Below are 19,017 nucleotides of genomic sequence, written 5' to 3'. Positions count from 1 at the left end.
AAAAATATTATTTTTTATTGAAAATATTTTCTTTATTTTATATAAAAATTATACATACTAATACTTAAAATATATTAATTTTGTTATTTATTCTATTCTTTATGTGTTTTATATTTATTTATTATTTAATTATTTTATTTATTTATTTATTTATTTATTTATTTATTTATTTATTTATTTATTTATTTATTTATTTATTTTTATTTATTTATTTATTTATTTATTTATTTATTTATTTATTTATTTATTTATTTATTTTTTTTTTTTTTTTTATAGGAAATGATACAGGAATACATAAAATTTAAGAGAGAAGAAATTTTTTCTTATAATAAAAATGTAAATATTATCAAAGAAATAAAATTTAAATTGATTATTGTTGATGAGAGTCATTTTATAAGAACTGTTCACTATGGAAAACAAAGTGAATTAACAAAAATGATAAAAAAGAAAATAAAAGAAACAAAAAATGTTATTTTTTTAAGTGGTACTCCATCCATTAATAGACCTATAAATATATTTCATCAGATAAAATTTTTAATTAATAATAATAAAATATTTTGCAAAAATAAATTTATATTTGGTGAAGAATTTTGTAAAAAATATTATTATAGAGGAGAAAGAATATATGAAGAAAATTTAAGATCATGGGAATTTTACATTTTTTTAAAAAAAACAGTAATGATAAGAAGAATTATTTCAAATATTTTTAAAAATAATTTTCCGAATTTAAAAAGATTTTTTATATATTTACCAACTAATATTCATGATACGTTAAGTGAAAAGAATTTTTTTATTAAAGGTAAAAACAGAGAAGATAAAAATACTAATAATGAAAAAAGTATAAAAAAGAATTTAATAAGTGAAAAAGATGTTATAAATAATTTAAAGAATGAAAATAGAGAAGTAGAAAAAAATAGGATACTGTATGATAAAGAAAAAGATAGAGCTAAATTAAATAGACAAAAATTGAATAAATTTTTTAATATTGATATAAAATCTAAAAAAGAAGAAGAAGGACTATCAAAAGTAGTAAATGCTTTGCATTGTATTGAAAAATATTTTCCAGAAAAAAAAAAAATAATTTTTTGTTATCACTTGGTTGTTTGCAAATGCATAGAAGAAGAATTATTAAAAATAATAAAAAAGAAAAAAGAAAAGAATGAACATAGCATAGATTATATAGTATTAAATGGATGTCTACGCGAAAAAGAAAAAATAGAAAAAATAAAATATTTTCAAGCCAATAGTAATTGCTATTATGGTATTTTTACTATATGTTCAGTTAGTCATGGATTAGATTTCAGTTTTTGTAATTTATGCTTTTTTATTGAATTACCAGTTAATTTTTTTCATTTGCAGCAATGCGAAAGTAGATTATTTAGAAAAAATCAAAAATTTAACACTTTTGTTTTTTATTTTTTATTACAATATGGATTAGGTAGTGATTATAAGACGTGGAAAAGATTTCTTTTATGTTCTCAAAGTACTAGATCAATTACTGATGGTATAATATGTGACAACAAGGATTTATTTTATGAAAATTTTTCAAATGATGTTATTGATTTAATTAATAACAATTGTATCAATAAGAAAGAGGATAAAAAAAATGAAGCAACAAATAGCAGTGATTCATATAATAAAGAAATGAAATTAGAAAATAAAAGTTATAAAGAAAATGAATTTTATAATAATGAAAATAGTGAAATTAAAAATGGTAGTAAAGAAATGAATGAGAATATCATATACTATGAAAACGATGAATGCTACAATAAAGAAAATATAAATAGCGATAATAAAAATTACAAGAAAAAAAAAAAAAAAAAAAAAAGATATTTATTTGAAATGAATACACTCACTAATAGAATACACGCATACAATAAAAATAGAAAAACTAACTTTACCATAGAAGAATTAAATAACTTGAAATCAAAAAAAAAACAAACATTAAAAAAATGCGCGAGTAAATTTCTGGAAAACTACAATAAACTAAAAGCGAATGAAAAAAGATGGATTGAAAAAAAAAAATGCGATGTAAATATATCTTTACTTAAATATTTAAATAATGGAAATCAAAATATGCAATTGAAATTTCAAAGATATATAAAAAATATTGCTTTAAAAAATAAAACATATGTAAAAGCTTACATAGAGTACAGTTTTAAAGGAAAATTTCAAATATCTTATTATCAAGAGTATGATGAAGAATCTAATACATTAAAGTGCTTATATTGCAATAATACCTTACCTTTTTCTGAGGGCATTTTGGATGAAGAGAACATATTACATTATCTAAAGGAAAATTCACATATAGAAACAGTAGAAAGATTTAAAAAGGAGTTAGAAATGATAAAATTAAAAAAAAGTAATATCAAAAAAATTATTATATGTAAGGAAAATAATTTATTTTGTGAAGGAAATTGCAGAAAAGAATATTTTTTAAAAAAAAACTCCTACAGTTTAAGAAGATTAATATTTGAAAGAGACAAGGGAATTTGTAATATATGCAATCTAAATTGTACTGATTTAATTAAGCAAATTAAAAAAACTAAATATTTTTCGATTAATGAAAGGATTGATTATTTTATTAAGACTAATCCACTATTTATAGAAAATATTAATCATTTAAAAAAAATACTTGAAAAACCAAGAGATGGTTACATATGGCAGGTTGATCATATTTTGCCAGTTTTTAAAGGGGGAGGTGAAGCTTCTTTTGATAATTTACAAACATTATGTACATTTTGCCATCAAAAAAAAACAAAAAATGATGTAAAAAATAAAAAAGATTATATATTTAATGAAAAAAAAAGTAAGTACTTTTAGAAAAATTAAAAAAATAGAAATATATTTTAAGAATGTAAAAAATGTTGTCTTAATTAAACAAAATATATATATATACAATTTAAAATTTTTAATTCATTTATTTCCTTACACTTTTCTTTCTATTTTGTTGTAAATTCTTTCAATTTTTTTTTTGTAATTTTTTAGAGAATGATTTATTTGAAAAATAATTTCTTAACATTTCAATTATTAATAAATTTTAAGAATTTTTTACAATTTCTTGAATATTTTTTTCTATTTCTTTTTTTATTTACTCTTTCTTAAACGTAAACTATATCCATTTAAATCTTTTACTAATATATCATCATCCTTTTTTAATATTTCTACATTATTTTTATTTAACTTTTTTTCAATTTCATTTAAGTTTTTAAAACTCAAAATTATATTTCCTAAAGAGTTTCCCATGTGCAGCTTTAAAAAAAAAAAATAAAATAAATATATTGATAAGTAAAAAATAAGATTACAAGTGTAAATAAATATAAATGCGTAAAAATAAATGTGATTATAAATAAATTAATTACTTTATCTTCATCATAAGCATAAGCGAACTGTAAAACAGTTGAATTTTTTTTAGATGAAAAAAAATAACTCATACCACCGTATATATTCCAAGGATAAGATATTTCTTCTAGGTGGCTTTGTATTTTTATTAACTACATAAAAATAAAAATAAATAAAAACAAAAATATATATTGCTATGTGTAAATTTATAAATTTTTTTTTTTTACATCCATTCCTAAAATATCAGCATAAAACTTTTGAGAATCTTTTGTTGATGTAGTAAAAAATCTGATCTAAAAAAAAAATTAAAATAATAAAAAAAAATATATATATATATATATATATATATATATATATATATATATATATATAAATATTATATAATATTAAAAATGATAAAAAAAAAAAAAAAATTTATTCTTATTATATCTATATTCACCCTATCAAGCTTCTTTTCTTCATTTTCTAAAACTATTTCTATACCATAACCATCTGGATCTGTTATGAAGCAGTTATTCCAAAATTTCCTAATTTGAGCCTACACAGTTATTTAATTTTTGTATTTTTGTATTAAAAAAAATTTTATAATTAAAATTTTTATGATGAATATTTTATTACATCTTCATCAGGTAAAATACAAGGTGTTACTGGCCTTTTTTCTATTTCTTCCTCAATATTCCCGTTGTATAATTTTGTTTTATTTATATCAAATTCTTTTAATTGTAGTCCTAAACCAAGAAAAGAATGCTGTAGTAAATTTAAAAGAATTTAACATAATATAAAAAAAAAAAAGAAAATAGGTTAAGAAATATTATTATAAAAGAGCATTCTTTTTTTTTTTTTAATATATCTATACTTCTCCAATATTCATATCTCCCTCATTTTGAATTAATTTTATGTAGGCCTGATCATGAGCTAATATCATTTTAACGAATTTCTCCCCTTTCTCGGAAATACAAAAATTTAAAACATTTTTGTAAAAATTGACAGAAGCATCTAAATTTTTAACTTTATATTCTATACCTTCTAATTTACATTTTAATTTTTTGTATATATACTTTTTTCTTTTCTTAAAATTACTATTTTTATTAATGAAATAATAATACTTTCTGCTCAAAATATTCAAAAAGTAATATTTCTTAAAAAAAAGAAAAAATATTAGAACTAAAAAAATTTTCATTAAAGCTATTTTTATTTTAAATATACAAAATTATATAATAATTAAAGAAATGTAATATTAATGTATTCAGAAAAAAAAAAAATATAGAAATTTAAAATTGTTAGCCAATTTTTTAACTTTTTTTAAAGTCATATTTAATTATATTTAAAGTTTATTAATATATTTTATATCTGAATTTACTTTTTCCAAAAAAAAAAAAATAAAAATAGGTATAAAAATAAAATATATACATAGAACAAGAAATATAACAAAATTTAAAAAAAAAAATTTTTTAAAATATATATGTCAATAAAATTAAAATTCTTAAAAAAATAAATAACTTGAAAATTAAAAAGAAAAAGAAAAATAACAAAAAATGTTACAAAAATTAAAAGGCAACAAACACATTTTATTCATATAGATTTGGAATATAGTTATTTCAAATATATTTAAAAAAATAACTTATATATTTTTTATTAATGAAAAAAAAAAAAAAAAAAAAAAAAAGACAAATAATATAATAAAAAATGAGGAAATTTAAAATAATTAAATGAAAATATGTATATGTATAAATCTAATAATAATAATTATATTAAAGCATATAAAAACAATAGAGCATTACTGAAAAAGAAAAAAAAATATGTTTTATTCATACTGCCCAATAGATGAAAAAATGTGCGTTTTATTTTTTTGATTTAAATAAAAATCACTATTATTTGTAATATTTAATAATTTCTGAAAAATTGTTTTTACTTTTTCTAATCTTCCATGGCTATTTTCCCATTCATAAAAGGGCATAAGAAGTATTTCAAATTTTAATTTATTTAAGAATAATAAACGTAAACTAATAAAAGGTAATATTTCTATTGATGAATTATCTAGTTCTCTCAAGTAATCGTGCTCCTCTAAAAATTCAAATATAATTCTTTTTTTTAAATCAATATATTTAATATGAAATACATACACTTTCACATTATTTGAAATTTGTATTTTATCTTGTTCATTATTTTGACAGTAAGAATATTTTTTTAAAATAATTTCAAATTCATTTAATAAATTCTTCTTTTTTATTACTTCCTTTTTTTCTTTGTCTTTTAATACATTTTGTGCTTCATATAAAGTATTTTTTTTTTTAATACTTACATTTTTTTCATATAAATTATTTATATCTATATAATTATATTCTCTGGATATTATTTCTTCCTCATTATCATCTTCTGTATCACAAAAAATTAACTTTTTTTTATTAAAAGTAAAATCATACGATGATTTGTTATGGGATTTTGCTTTTGAATTGAAGTTTTCATCATATGAAATTTTTTCATTATTTGTATTATCGTTGTAAAACATTCTTAAATATTCTTCTGTTTTATTTAAAAATTCCTTCTTGCTCATATTTAATATTTTACAGTTGTCAGTTTTAAATAATTTATGAGAAAAAAATTTTAAATTTAATAAAATCATACAAAATTGATTCTTTGATATTATCTCATTTTTCTCAAAAATGTAAATTATAAAATCTATGTATTTATGAACATAATTACTATAAGAAAATGATAAATTCATAAAATCTATGACAAATGGAATTATATCCTTTTTCAATTTTTCATTTGATTTTGCATATTCACATAATTGTTCAAATAATTTTTCACTAGTGTTTAGATATAAATCATTCATATTGGAATAAATATTTGTTATTGGATTTATTAAAATAGGTATTGATGAAAAGTATACTTTTAAAAAGGATATAGAAAAAGTATCACTAACATTTTCACTACTTTTTCTAATCATTTCATTTACATCATTTTTATTACTAATATCATTTTTAATAAAATGTTTTCCATCCAATACTTGATCAATTTGATTCAAAGAATATTCTATTAAATTTGCATAGCGATATGGATACATACTTTTAAAAGTCTGTAATAGCAATTGAATGTTTTTTACACTTAATTTATTATTTTTTAAAATATTTTCTAAATATATTAAAATATGTTTTCTAATTAAATTATTTTTATATTCATTTATTATATTCAATTTACTAATTAAATAAAGCAATTTAATTGTTTCATCTATTTTTAACACATAATTATCATTCTCTTTATGTGAAGATATAAATTTAATTATAACTTTATTAATAATATAATTAAAAGAATTTAATTTTGTATCAACATTTTTAATTATGCTAAGGCCATTTATAATTTTAAGTATATGATTGTTTTTTAAATGATTTATGTTAATATAAATATTTTTTAACAGTATTTTAATCATATCGTAGTTGACATAATTTAATTTCTGAAAATAGTATAATATATTTGAACAGTCAATAGAACTTATTTTTGTATATTTAAAATTCAAATTATTATCTTCATCTATATTGTTCATAATATTCTTAACTTCATTTAAACCTGAATCCATTTTATCAGAAATATTTGTAATATGATAACTATCATTTTTCATTTCATTTATATATATATAATTTTTTTCTATTATTTTTTCTATTCTTTTATATATATGATCTAAATTATTATCATCATTTAAATTTCCATCATTTAAAAAATTATTTGTATTATTCATTTTTTTCATAAATTCATCACTATAACAGCTAGACTTTTTTTTCAAAAGCATACTTTGTGATATTATTAAAAAACTCAAGTAATTTAAAGTATTTTCAAAAATTAAATAATTATCCTTACTGATAAAGTAAGAACAAAAACATAACGCTTTCAAAAATAACACAATGTCTTTAATGCAAAAATATAATGATAAAATTAATGAATTTTTTAATAAATTCAAAAAAACAAAAAAATTGTTATACTTAACTTTTCCTAATAACAACATTTTATACAACACAAAATTACTATATTTATCATAATAAGAAACTTGAAAATCATTTTTGCAATTAATTAAAAAGAAATTTTTTTTAATTAGATAGTTTGAATTTATTATACGTTTATCAATTAATATATCAAGAGATTTAACTAATAGAAGTGATTCTCTTATAGGTAAAGATAAATTATCTATATTATAATTTTTGCTACTTATATCATTTTTTATTTCATTTTTTTTTTTTTGTAGTTCTTTTTTTTCATGAATTTTATTCATTATACATAAAAATAATTTTTCATTTAAAGAATTTATAATATTATTGCTTTTGTTAATTAATGAAAAATCATAAAGCAGATATATAAGTGTTGAAACAGAAGATATATCATCCAAGTTTCTTTTATCTAAAGAGATCTCTAATTTATTCATACAAAAATTAATATGATAAAATTTTTTAAAATAATACAATATTTTTATTAATTCAGCTAAATCGTCACAAGAAAACTCATCAAAATTTTTGTTTTTTATTTCATCAAATAAAAAATAAAAATGAGTAATCGGAAATAAATTATTATATTTAATATTTCTACTTTTTATAATATTCAATATATTTAAATAGTCTATATCTTTAAAATTATCTAATTTATTTTTATTTTTTAATATATTTAGAACGTCATAGTAACAATTATCATCAATTAAATTAAAAAATTCTAAATCTTCTAATATATTACACAGTTGCTGAATACTTGCATAGGATATCTTTAGATAAAAATTATTTTTTAAAATTTCATTTATTTTTTCAATTAATTCTGCATTATCATATTTTCTTATTTCATCTGTTTTTTTTTCCTTTTCTTCGTTCATAACATTTAATGTTTTTTTTTTACTCATTTCACTGTTTATATTACCGTTATTATATAAAATCCATTTTCTTTTTATTAATTTTTTATTACATCTTAAAATACAGGATATACTATGTATTTGAAAAGAAGAAATGGCATTATATATTTTATTCAAGAATAAATTTAATAATACATCACTTTTATTTTCTAAATATGAAAATCGATCCAATACATTTATGTAAAAATGAAATAAAATACATATATCAACGCTATTACTTTCAGTTATCATCTTCTTTATATTTTTAAAAAATAAAAAAATAAAATCATTGTGATAATAATTTAACTTAAGCATACTATTTAAAATTAAACTTACACTTCTAATAGGAATATTATCAAAAATTTTTAAACTTTTATTAATTAATTTTACATAAATAGATTTTATATTGTTATTAATTTTATTTTTACTAATTACATTTATCAACTGAGATATTTCTATAGCATTTTCCGCAATAGATAAGGAATAAATTAAATTATTTTCATATAGATTATATTCTTTTTTTCTTAAATTGTCACTTAATTGTTCACACAATTTTGTTATCTTTTTATTTTCTTCACTTTTTTTATACTCATTTTCTAAGAGTTCATTTCTTTTACAATTTAAGCCATTTTTCTTATTTATTTTATTTATATTATCAATGTTTATTGGTTTCTTTTTATTTGCATTCAGAAAAACAGAAGAAAAATTATTACATAACTTATTATTATGTATAATTATATTTATACTATCTATAAATGTATTATATTTTTTTTTAAACATCATAAAAATCAAACAAAATAAAATTGCCTATATTATTACGTAATAGTATCTATTATTATTTATAAAAATATTCATTGTATGAAAAAGGTACTAAAATTATTATAAAATAGTTTTTAAGAAAGCAAAAAGAAAAAAGTTTTTTAATAGAGATATGTGAAATACTAAAAAAGTATAAATATAAAAATATATCCTTTCTTTAAAAAAAAAAAAAAATTTAAGTATTAAATAAAAATATGAAAAAAAAAAAAAAAAATTGTAATAATTGATTTTTTATATCTTTTGTTTAATTTATTTTATTATATTTAGTAAAATAACGTTGTAATAATTTGGATTTGATTATTTAAAAAGATCATTTAAATACATATTTATATTTAAAAAAAAAAAAAAAAAAAAAAAACTAGAACATGTATTACAAATATTTTAAATTTATATAATATAAAACTGTTAAAAATACAAATAAATAGTATTATATTTGAAAAGATAAAGTAAAAATAAAAAAGAATGCTGAATATTATTTAGAATCATAAGCTTTTTTTTTTTTTAATAATATTGTTAACGCTACCTTGATGTAATAAAAAAATATTTTTCACTAAAAAAATGAACTATATTTACTATAAAAAAATATAGTTTATGAATGTTGAAATATAGAGAAACGAACTTGAATAAACAGAAAAAAAAAATATGATCATATTAAATATAAAATAGACAAACAAATAAAAAAAAAATTGCTACATTATTATAAAAATTTAAAAAGAAGTATAATTAAAATTTATCTTCAAAATAGAAATAATCATTGAGCATCTTATTTATTCTCTTTATCATCCGAAGGTATAATTCCAGCTTTCTTCCATTCCTGATATCTTTAAAAAAAAAAAAAAGAAATACACATAGAAAATAAAAATAAAGGTAAGAAAATATTATGGTGTACTTATTTATGTAAAATTTATTTTTTATAATTTTATTAAATTTTAACATACGTTGTAACTCCTAATTCTTTTAATAATTTTTTCTCTAATGATTCTTTTTCTTCTTCTTCCTTTTTTAATTCTCTTTTAACATTTTTAATATAACCTAATGGTGTTTGTAATCCATCACCAGTAATCATTAATATTAGCATACTTATCGATGTAAAAGCTAATAATTTTATTTGAGCATTCTTATATAAAATAAAATAAATTTAATTATTTTTTATGAATTTATATATATATATATCTTTCTTTTTTAATATATTTTAAATTACTGAAAAATTTCCATTTTTAACAAATAACAGGTTCTTTAATTTATCCATCATTTCAAGTTACATTAAATTGATTTTTACTTATTAAATTAATAATATATTTTATTAGTTACAAATTTAATTTCATCTGAAGTTCAAAAACTTTTTTTTTTAAATTTAAGAAATACATAAAAAATTTATATATGTTACAAAAAACTTATGGATATTTGAATTATCTTTTTGCTTGTTATTTAAAATAAATTTTTTTTTTTTACAATACTTTCTTTTGTTACATACTTAGAAAATGTGATATTATCACATTTAATTAAAGAAAGAAAAATATATTTAATTCAGAAAAAAAATTTTTGTTATTTTTTATCTTATGAAAAGTGTTCTTCCATAGAACCTTGTATAAATTAGGCATTTGCCGCATTATAAACATAATATTTATCTTATTTTTTATATTCCTTAGAAAAAAAAAACTTAAAAAAAAAATTATATACATATGCTTTTTTATTTTTCTTAAATATAATATAAACTTTGTACATATTTCCTTTATATCTTTTTAAAAAATTCCTTAAAAAAAAAGAAAAAAAATGTAGGAATGAAAAATGTTTTCTTCTTTTTTTATAAGCAAAATTAATAATCTTTTTTTTTTCAACCATTTGAATAATATATTTTACAAAAATATTCAGTCAAGATATCATAAAATTATAAAACCTAGAAATATTATTAAAATATGGAAAATTCAAAAGGGGGATGAAGTAAAAATAATATCAGGAAAGGAAAAAGGAAAAATTGGTGAAGTGTTAAGCTGTGATAAGTTTAGAAATATGGTAAAAGTAAAAGGATGTAACTTAAGAAAAATTTTTGTTGATAATAAATTTGCTTATATTGAAAAAAAAATTCATTATTCCAATGTTCAATTAATAGATAGCTTTTTAAAAACAAATACAAAAGTTGCAATTAGATATACTGATGACAATCAAATAATTAGAATTTCTAAAAAATCGGGAATTATAATACCATGGCCAAGAGAAAAAAATAAAGAAAATGAAAATGAAGAAGTAGAAGAAAACCCTTTAGATACTTCCCCACAGGAAGCTTTAAAAAAAACATATGATTATAAAACAGATGTGAAATTCATGAATATATTAAGGCAAACGGTCAACAAATATAATAGAGAATTATCTTAACATACATACATACATATATATATATGTATTTTTTTTTTTCTTTAAACATTTATAAAAAAAGATATTCTCGTAATTTTTATTGTAGGTGATTATTTTGTGCTTTTAAATCACTAAAAAAAAAAAAAATTTCATAATTCATTTCTTAAAAATATTTATGTATCTAAAAAGAAATTTATTATATTTTATTTAACTTTTTATCTAAAAAATATATATATTTTTTTTTTTGGTTTTTACAAAGTAAATTTTTTACTATTTAAATTATTTATATAACTATTATAGAAGACTATATATTAAGAGGAGTTATGAAAATAGAAAAAGAAAAATATTGTAAAATAAGTAAAAAATATTACATTAACACAAAAAAAAAAAAAAAATACGAAATAAGAAAATTGAAACGATAAAAATTATTTTAGTAAATCATTGATTTATTTTTCTTATTCTTAAATTATTTTCCTAACCTGTACCTTTATTAAATATATCACTTTATATAAAATATTTATTTTTTACTAATTTTATAAAAATATATATATAATTTTTAAAAAAATATTAAACTTATGTATACTATTATTTAATCATTTTTTAAAAATACAAAAAAAAAACATGAAATAACAGCTCTACATAGTTAATTTTTTTCAAGCATTATATATATTTAAGAATTAATATAAAATTGTCTCATATTCGTATTAATATTCACACAAATATTGTTTAATTTTTCTTAATATTTAAATAAATATTTTGTAAAAAATTTATTTTTTTTCTACATTTAATAAATTCCTTAAAGTTCTTAATATTATATGTTTATTTAAAAATATTTTAATAGTATATCCTTATTTATGCATAAATATATTATTATCATATATATGAATATATTTATTTTTTTTTTAAATTATATTCTATATTAGAAAAGTAGAAATTTATTATCTTTTAAATTAATAAGATGATGGAACCGTGCTATTTGTCTTTTCGTTTTTAATAATCTTTTCATTTTGTTCAAGCACTCTTTAAAAGCATATATATATATATATATATATTAATTTTTTTTTTATGTTATTGAATGAATACTTTTTTTCTTTAAAAGATTAATGCTTCATTTTTTTTTTATGAATATTTTATTTTCAATTTATATAAAGCATTATTATTTTTTTATAAATTATTTATAATTTGCTATAAATACTTTATTATATACAAATATATAATAAAATCTTGCACATCATTTATATACATAAATGTATATGTATATATGTAAAAAAAAAAAAATTGCATTCAACAAAAAAAAATAGATATATATAAAGTAAATAATTTAAAAAATTCCCATAAAATATTTTTCTCGTAAGCTATTTTTTTTTTTTTTTTTTTAATTTTCCTAAAATATTTAATTTGATAATTCTTAAGATTATAAAATATATAAATTTTAAAATTATATTGTTATAAATTTTTTTTTTTAATTTTAAAGAAAAAATGATAAATATTTTTTTACCATTTGATCATATTAATTGGTTTATATATATATATATATATATATATATACCTTTTTATTAAAATATAAAATTGCTTATATATATATATATATATATATATATATATATATATATATATATGTATAATTTTAAAATCTTAATTATTAATATATTTAAATTTGCATAATCTTATTTCGTTTTATATTAATTTAAATTTTAAATTTAAATTCATTTTGTTTCTTTTTTTTTTTTTTTTTTTTTTTTTTTTTGTTTTATTTAAATCAAGAAAGTTTAAAAAAAAAAACTATCATATTTTAATTTGTAAAAAAATTCAATCGAGATATAAGTAGTAATTATAATAAAGGAATGTATATAATATATTTATACATTATATATATAAATATTGTAAAATTAATTATATTTAAGAAATAATTTTTTGTACTTTAGATACTTTACATATGAAAAAATTTTAATATTTTTATTTTCAATAGAATATATATATGTTTTTAATTCCAATTATAAAAATTACATATTTATTTAGGTTTGATCTGAAAAGTTTTATTTCTTTTTTTTTCTTATAATTTTAGCTCTTTTCTCTTTATTGTTATGCTATGAAGAAAAAAAAAAAAAAGGAAAATAATATTCATATACATATATGCATTTGTAAATAAATATTTATATACATATAAATTATATATTTCTATAAAATTGAAGTGCACAAGATCTCTCTTCTTTAAATATTTACTTATTTAACAGAATTTTTTTTAAGAAAAAAAAAGGAATGTTCTAAAAGATATTACAAAAAAAAAAAAAAATAAAGCATTTCAGTTATATATTTACATTGAATATTATTTATGTTAATTTCAAGAATTTAAAAAAGAATATTAGGCAACAATAAACTCTTCTATAAATAAAGTTTTAAACAAATACACAGCAACTCCTTTATATTATTACTAACTTAGTTATATGTCTATTTTTATATTATTTTATTTTTTCTCTTCCTTCCTTTTTTCTTTTAATTTTTTTTTATTTTTATATTATTTATTCTTTTTCTTTTACTCTCTTTCTCTTTCTCTCATTCATTTTGTATTGTTTTATTTTTTTTATGGTACAGTTTTTCTTTTAAAAAATAGATGTATTTATAAAAAAAAAAAAAATATATATATATATATATATATATATATTATTAAATAAGTAAGGTCAAAATGATTAGACAAAAACGATCATATACACGTATTGATAATGAAGATAATAGTAGTAGTAGTAGCGATGATGATAATTTAATTAAAAGGCAACGTAAAAGTAATAGTAGTAATAGATCTTATGTAAGTATTGATGATATTCGAAAAAAAAATTCTTATTCAACAGCTGAAATGCGAATACCGTATTGTCTTTTACTACCTAATAGAGCTATTGGATTTGTTATCGGGAAGTCAGGTAATAATGTACGTGAAATAGAAAAAGCTTGTGGCGCTATAATAAAATGCCAAAAAGATTTTGATGTTTCTGTTTATCCTCCTCCGTCTGAAAAAATTTTAACTATATTTGGTAAAAAGGAAAATAAAAAAAAAGCTTTAGAGTTAGTTTTAGAAAAATCAAAAAGTGTTATGGATTTTCAAGAAGAAGACGGAAAAGAATCTATAGTTATAATAGTACCAACTAGATCAATTCCTATTATTATCGGGCAAAAAGGTTCAAAAATTTCATCTTTATGTGAAAGATCTTCGTGTGAGATTAATGTTCATAAAGATGATGTTCCTGGCATAAAAGATAAAGCAATTTTTATAAAATCTAAAAAGATTAGTAAGATTATTGATTGTATAGGTATTATATATGATTTATTAGAAGATATTGTTGAAAATGGAATTTTATGTTTATCTGAGTTTCCAGGTGTTTCAAAAAATAATAGCAGTAATAATAACAATCTTACTACTACATCTAGCAGCAATAATAATAACCTTAGAAATATTAATATGAATAATAATAATAATAATATAGGTTCTTCTTTAAATAGCTCTAATAATAGTTCAAAATATTCTTCAACGAAAAAAAATGATAATTCTAATGAAGAAATAAATAATGATGATATAGATAATTGTAGTGTTCCTAAAGAAAAAAATTTACTTTTGCATAAGTATGGTAAAGAAATTAGTTCATGTGTTATTCGTTTTGTTTTAGATGTAGAAACGACTGCGTGGATAATTGGAAAAGCAGGTTGTCACATTAAAGAAATTAGAACTATAACTGGAGCAGGTGCAGTTATTGTTGATGCACCTGATAATATTGAAAATGTTAAAAGTTGTGATCGAATTTTAACTTTATCAGGTTCAGCTGAAAGTAAATATAATGCATTAAAATTAATTGTTAGACAAATGGAAGAAAGAGAAAAAAATATTAATAACCCTATGCGTATGCTCGTTCCAGGTAAAGCAGCTAGCTTTTTAATAGGTAGAAAAGGATCTATTATTAAGTATATAACTGAACAATCAGGTTCCCAAATTCAAGTAGCTAAAAATAAAGATAGTAAAAATGAAAAATTAGTTTTGATTAGTGGTTCTCCAGAATCAAAAATCTTAGCATCTATTTTAGTTTTACAAAAATTAGAAGAATATGAAAATCCTGCCATTGCAAGAGAAGGTCTTTTAATTCCTTTAAATGATATCTACTTTAATTCTAATACTAAATATTCTAATACTAAAAAAAATAATAACAGTAATAACAATAAAATGTATAACAAAAATTCTATTAATAACAATGATCATTTTTATTCTTCTAATTCTCTTTTAAATAATAATCATAATAATAATAATAGTCATAATAATGATAATACCTCTATTAATTATCATTACGACAATATACCGAACAAAAATAATAATTCTTTAAACAACGCTAACGATATGAAAGATAAAATTGAGCAAATGTTTCTACAACAAGTTTATAAGTCCTTTCCTATTTCTTCTTTACCTAAAATTTTATCGGTTAAACAACCATATACTATCGAATTAAATATGCCTGATGTATATTTGGAAACTTTTGATTCACAAAATAAAAATGGCAAATCATTAATTGAAGAAATCATTGAGAAATCAGGTTGTAATATTTCTATATGCACTGATTCTAATGATTCTTCATCTTATACTTTTAATCTTTCCATAACAGGTTCCCCTTTATCGAATTCTTTGGCAATTCTTATGATTCAAGCGAAAATTTTTCAGTTCGATTGGTTTTAAAAATAATGTCATTTTTCACTGCTATACATTTATATCTTTCTTTTTAAAAAATTTTTTTTTTTTAATTTTTTTAATAATATAATAATTTTTAATTCATATACTATATTCTTTTATTTTTTTCATTACTTTTTTTTCTTCATTATAATATATATGGTTATTCATTTACACATTAATTCTTTCATTTTCCATAATTCGATTTTTATATATTTTTTTTATCATTTTTTCTAAGATTTTTTTTTCTTTTTTTTTATTTGTAATTTTATTAATAAATTTGTAATTACGTATATATTTATTTATATACGTACTACATATATATATATATATATATATATATGTATATATAATAATGTAGTTTAAAGAGAATATATTTTCATTTCGTAGTTTACTAGTTCACATATTTTTTATTAATATAGAAGAAAAATGATATCATAAATATCAAAAAATTATATATAATCTACTGCTGTTCTTTAACGTAAAAAAAAAGAAAATATACATATGTATAAATTTAAAAAAAAAATATATTACTTTATCAGTAAAAAAGAAAGCTGTCTAATCATGTGCTAATATTTTTTCTATCTAATAAGTTTTTAGATTTTTTTTTTAAAAAAAAAAAAATAAAAAAAAGGTTTTTTATAATTACTGTTATTAGAATTTAATAAATAAATATATTAATTTTAAAAAAAAAGAAGGGAAATTTAGTTATTTCATTTATATACAAATATATTATGTATAAAAAAAAATAAATTTATAATGTATCTATGGTACTTATGCAGGAAATAATAAAATACACAATCGAATCCTTCAATTTTATATACCCCACTGTATAAATAAAAAAAAATTAACATTTCAAAATAATAAAAAAGAGATAAATTTATATGATTTTTTTTTTTTTTTATTTAATAGTATTGTAACTATTTTCAAAGAATTAAAAATTAAATAAATCATTTTATTTTAAATTAAACAACGCCTTCGTTTTTAAAAAATCTTGACTCTTTAAAAAAAAAAAAAATAAAATAAAATAAAATAATTATTTAAATTTTAATAAATGTGTTATTAAACATATATAAGTATATTGTATAATTTATGTTTTTTTTTAAAAGAAAATAAAGTTACCTGAATCATATGCATTTTTTTCTTTGCTGGACTTCTATAATCTTTTACTATTGTAATGTTGCTTTAAGAAAAAAAAAAAATTCATATATATATATATATATATATATATATATAATAGACAAGGTAAATATAAACGTTACTGCAGATATATAAATAAGTTAGAGTTGGGCAAATGGTAATATGTATATATCTACAATAATATAAACTAAAATTTATTCTTATATTTACTAATAATCTAAATTTGGTATCCCGTGATTTTCATCAAAAATTTTTAATTTATCAATTCTATTCTTTTCTGACGAATACATATCAAACCAATGTCTTAAATATGAAATAGCATAAGAGTCTCCTTGAAACTTCATGAAATAAAAAAATAAAAATAATTACAATTATTATATTTAAGATTCTTACATATTTGCACATATAAATAAATATAACTATATTTTTCTTTTCTTTTTTACATGGCCCATAGCAAATCGTTTTCTGCATTTTATCCATCCAACTATAAACATTCTTTTAGCTGTTCTATACAACTCTTCACAGAATACATTCCCACCGTCTTTAAAAATTAAAATTAAAATATAATCAACACATTTAAATTTAAAAAAAAAAAAAAAAAAAATTTAATGAACCTTCGAAATATCCATTAATTTCAAATCTAAATTTTGATTTTACTTCATGAAAATTTGTAATATCATAATTTTTTTTTATTTCTTCTCTTTTAATAGGAGCTTGTTTATATTTACGAAAACCTGTAACCTATAAAAACATATGAAACAAAAATTATATATCTACTAAAATTCTCGTTGATACCAATTTAAATTAACATATAGTATTCAATGAAATATTTAATAGTGCTATCTTGTATATTCTTATTTGTGCATTCTATTATTTGCATTTTTAGCTTTCATTTAATGATATATATATATTCTTTTTATATAAATATATATGGTTGCATTATTACTTGTCTATTTAATATATCGAATTGTTTTATAAATTGAGGGTGGCCTTTTTTCAGTTTTGGTTCCCATTTTTCACGTTTATCAAGTAATGCATTTTGGCGAAATAAAAAATGTGGCTTTTTTTGAATTGATAAATTCAATCTACTTCTAATTTTTTTTGAGACTGGTGTAGGAATCATTTAAAAATAAAATAATTAATCATATGTAGCAAAAAAAAAAAAAAAAAAATTAAATTATATTAAAATTATGCTATTTTTATTCTAAAACATCTAAGTCATTTTTTTTTTTTTTAATTTTTCAATTAATTTTACATAAAACAAACATAAAAAGAAAACATATATATTTAATATTTAAATAAAATTATTTTTTTTAAATAACACAATATGTGTATAATATTTTATTTATTTTCTTTTCTTTTCTTTTTTTTTTAATTTTTATATATAATATATATATATATATATTTTTTTTTTTTCATGTGAATAACAAAAATGAAATAAAAAAAATTTTAAAGCATAAAAAAATATTTCTTTTTTTAAACATATTATAATAATGTAAAACTACATTATTACCTTTTATATTTTTTTGTGTTAATTTAATTTTTTTTTTAGTAACATTTTGCCAATGTAGATTTAATGGAACATTAAGTTTTTATCCCTTTTTTTTTTTTTATTTTATATAAAGACATTTATTTTTTTGAAAAATAATAAAAAAAAATTCTCCTAATTAAATTTAAGAAATTATTAATTATGTATTATTTATTATGTAGAAAAATAATATCATTACAAATTATATATATTTTTACTAAAACCTTTATCATTTATCTTGACATTTAATTTATTATATAACATATAAAGAAG

The 19,017-nt window shown here is 17.5% G+C and overlaps 7 protein-coding genes across 7 annotated transcripts in view; 3 read left to right on the top strand and 4 right to left on the bottom strand.

Annotated features, from left to right (window-relative positions):
* PRELSG_1143700 (DNA helicase, putative) overlaps nucleotides 1–2,823 on the top strand; it is a gene marked incomplete at both ends in the record, with an annotated part of 5,276 nt that extends 2,453 nt beyond the window's left edge. The window contains 1 exon segment of the mRNA XM_028677729.1: nucleotides 309–2,823. Coding sequence (XP_028534089.1) covers nucleotides 309–2,823 — 2,515 coding nt within the window.
* Nucleotides 2,824–3,087: 264 nt separating this feature from the next.
* On the bottom strand, nucleotides 3,088–4,522 carry GILP (glyoxalase I, putative; the record flags this gene model as incomplete). The annotated part of the gene is made up of 6 exons (XM_028677728.1): nucleotides 3,088–3,252; nucleotides 3,363–3,494; nucleotides 3,570–3,635; nucleotides 3,782–3,880; nucleotides 3,961–4,089; nucleotides 4,199–4,522. The coding sequence occupies 6 exons, from the start codon at nucleotides 4,520–4,522 to the stop codon at nucleotides 3,088–3,090; spliced, it is 915 nt and encodes a 304-aa protein (XP_028534088.1).
* A 624-nt stretch (nucleotides 4,523–5,146) lies between these two features.
* On the bottom strand, nucleotides 5,147–8,986 carry PRELSG_1143500 (RAP protein, putative; the record flags this gene model as incomplete). Its single annotated transcript, XM_028677727.1, has 1 exon — nucleotides 5,147–8,986. One exon carries the CDS (start codon nucleotides 8,984–8,986, stop codon nucleotides 5,147–5,149), a length of 3,840 nt encoding a protein of 1,279 aa, XP_028534087.1.
* An 802-nt stretch (nucleotides 8,987–9,788) lies between these two features.
* PRELSG_1143400 (conserved Plasmodium protein, unknown function) lies at nucleotides 9,789–10,274 on the bottom strand (the record flags this gene model as incomplete). Its single annotated transcript, XM_028677726.1, has 3 exons — nucleotides 9,789–9,846; nucleotides 9,964–10,142; nucleotides 10,227–10,274. 3 exons carry the CDS (start codon nucleotides 10,272–10,274, stop codon nucleotides 9,789–9,791), a joined length of 285 nt encoding a protein of 94 aa, XP_028534086.1.
* Nucleotides 10,275–10,813: 539 nt separating this feature from the next.
* On the top strand, nucleotides 10,814–11,398 carry PRELSG_1143300 (50S ribosomal protein L24, putative; the record flags this gene model as incomplete). Its single annotated transcript, XM_028677725.1, has 1 exon — nucleotides 10,814–11,398. The coding sequence occupies one exon, from the start codon at nucleotides 10,814–10,816 to the stop codon at nucleotides 11,396–11,398; it is 585 nt and encodes a 194-aa protein (XP_028534085.1).
* Nucleotides 11,399–14,060: 2,662 nt separating this feature from the next.
* On the top strand, nucleotides 14,061–16,085 carry PRELSG_1143200 (RNA-binding protein, putative; the record flags this gene model as incomplete). Its single annotated transcript, XM_028677724.1, has 1 exon — nucleotides 14,061–16,085. The coding sequence occupies one exon, from the start codon at nucleotides 14,061–14,063 to the stop codon at nucleotides 16,083–16,085; it is 2,025 nt and encodes a 674-aa protein (XP_028534084.1).
* Nucleotides 16,086–17,031: 946 nt separating this feature from the next.
* PRELSG_1143100 (conserved Plasmodium protein, unknown function) lies at nucleotides 17,032–18,339 on the bottom strand (the record flags this gene model as incomplete). Its single annotated transcript, XM_028677722.1, has 6 exons — nucleotides 17,032–17,076; nucleotides 17,199–17,259; nucleotides 17,427–17,554; nucleotides 17,660–17,757; nucleotides 17,831–17,957; nucleotides 18,163–18,339. The coding sequence occupies 6 exons, from the start codon at nucleotides 18,337–18,339 to the stop codon at nucleotides 17,032–17,034; spliced, it is 636 nt and encodes a 211-aa protein (XP_028534083.1).
* Between the last annotated feature and the right edge of the window lie 678 nt (nucleotides 18,340–19,017).

Source organism: Plasmodium relictum (assembly GCF_900005765.1).
Source record: "Plasmodium relictum strain SGS1 genome assembly, chromosome: 11".
Lineage (NCBI taxonomy): Eukaryota > Apicomplexa > Aconoidasida > Haemosporida > Plasmodiidae > Plasmodium > Plasmodium relictum.
This window is presented reverse-complemented; position numbering and strand designations above follow the sequence as displayed.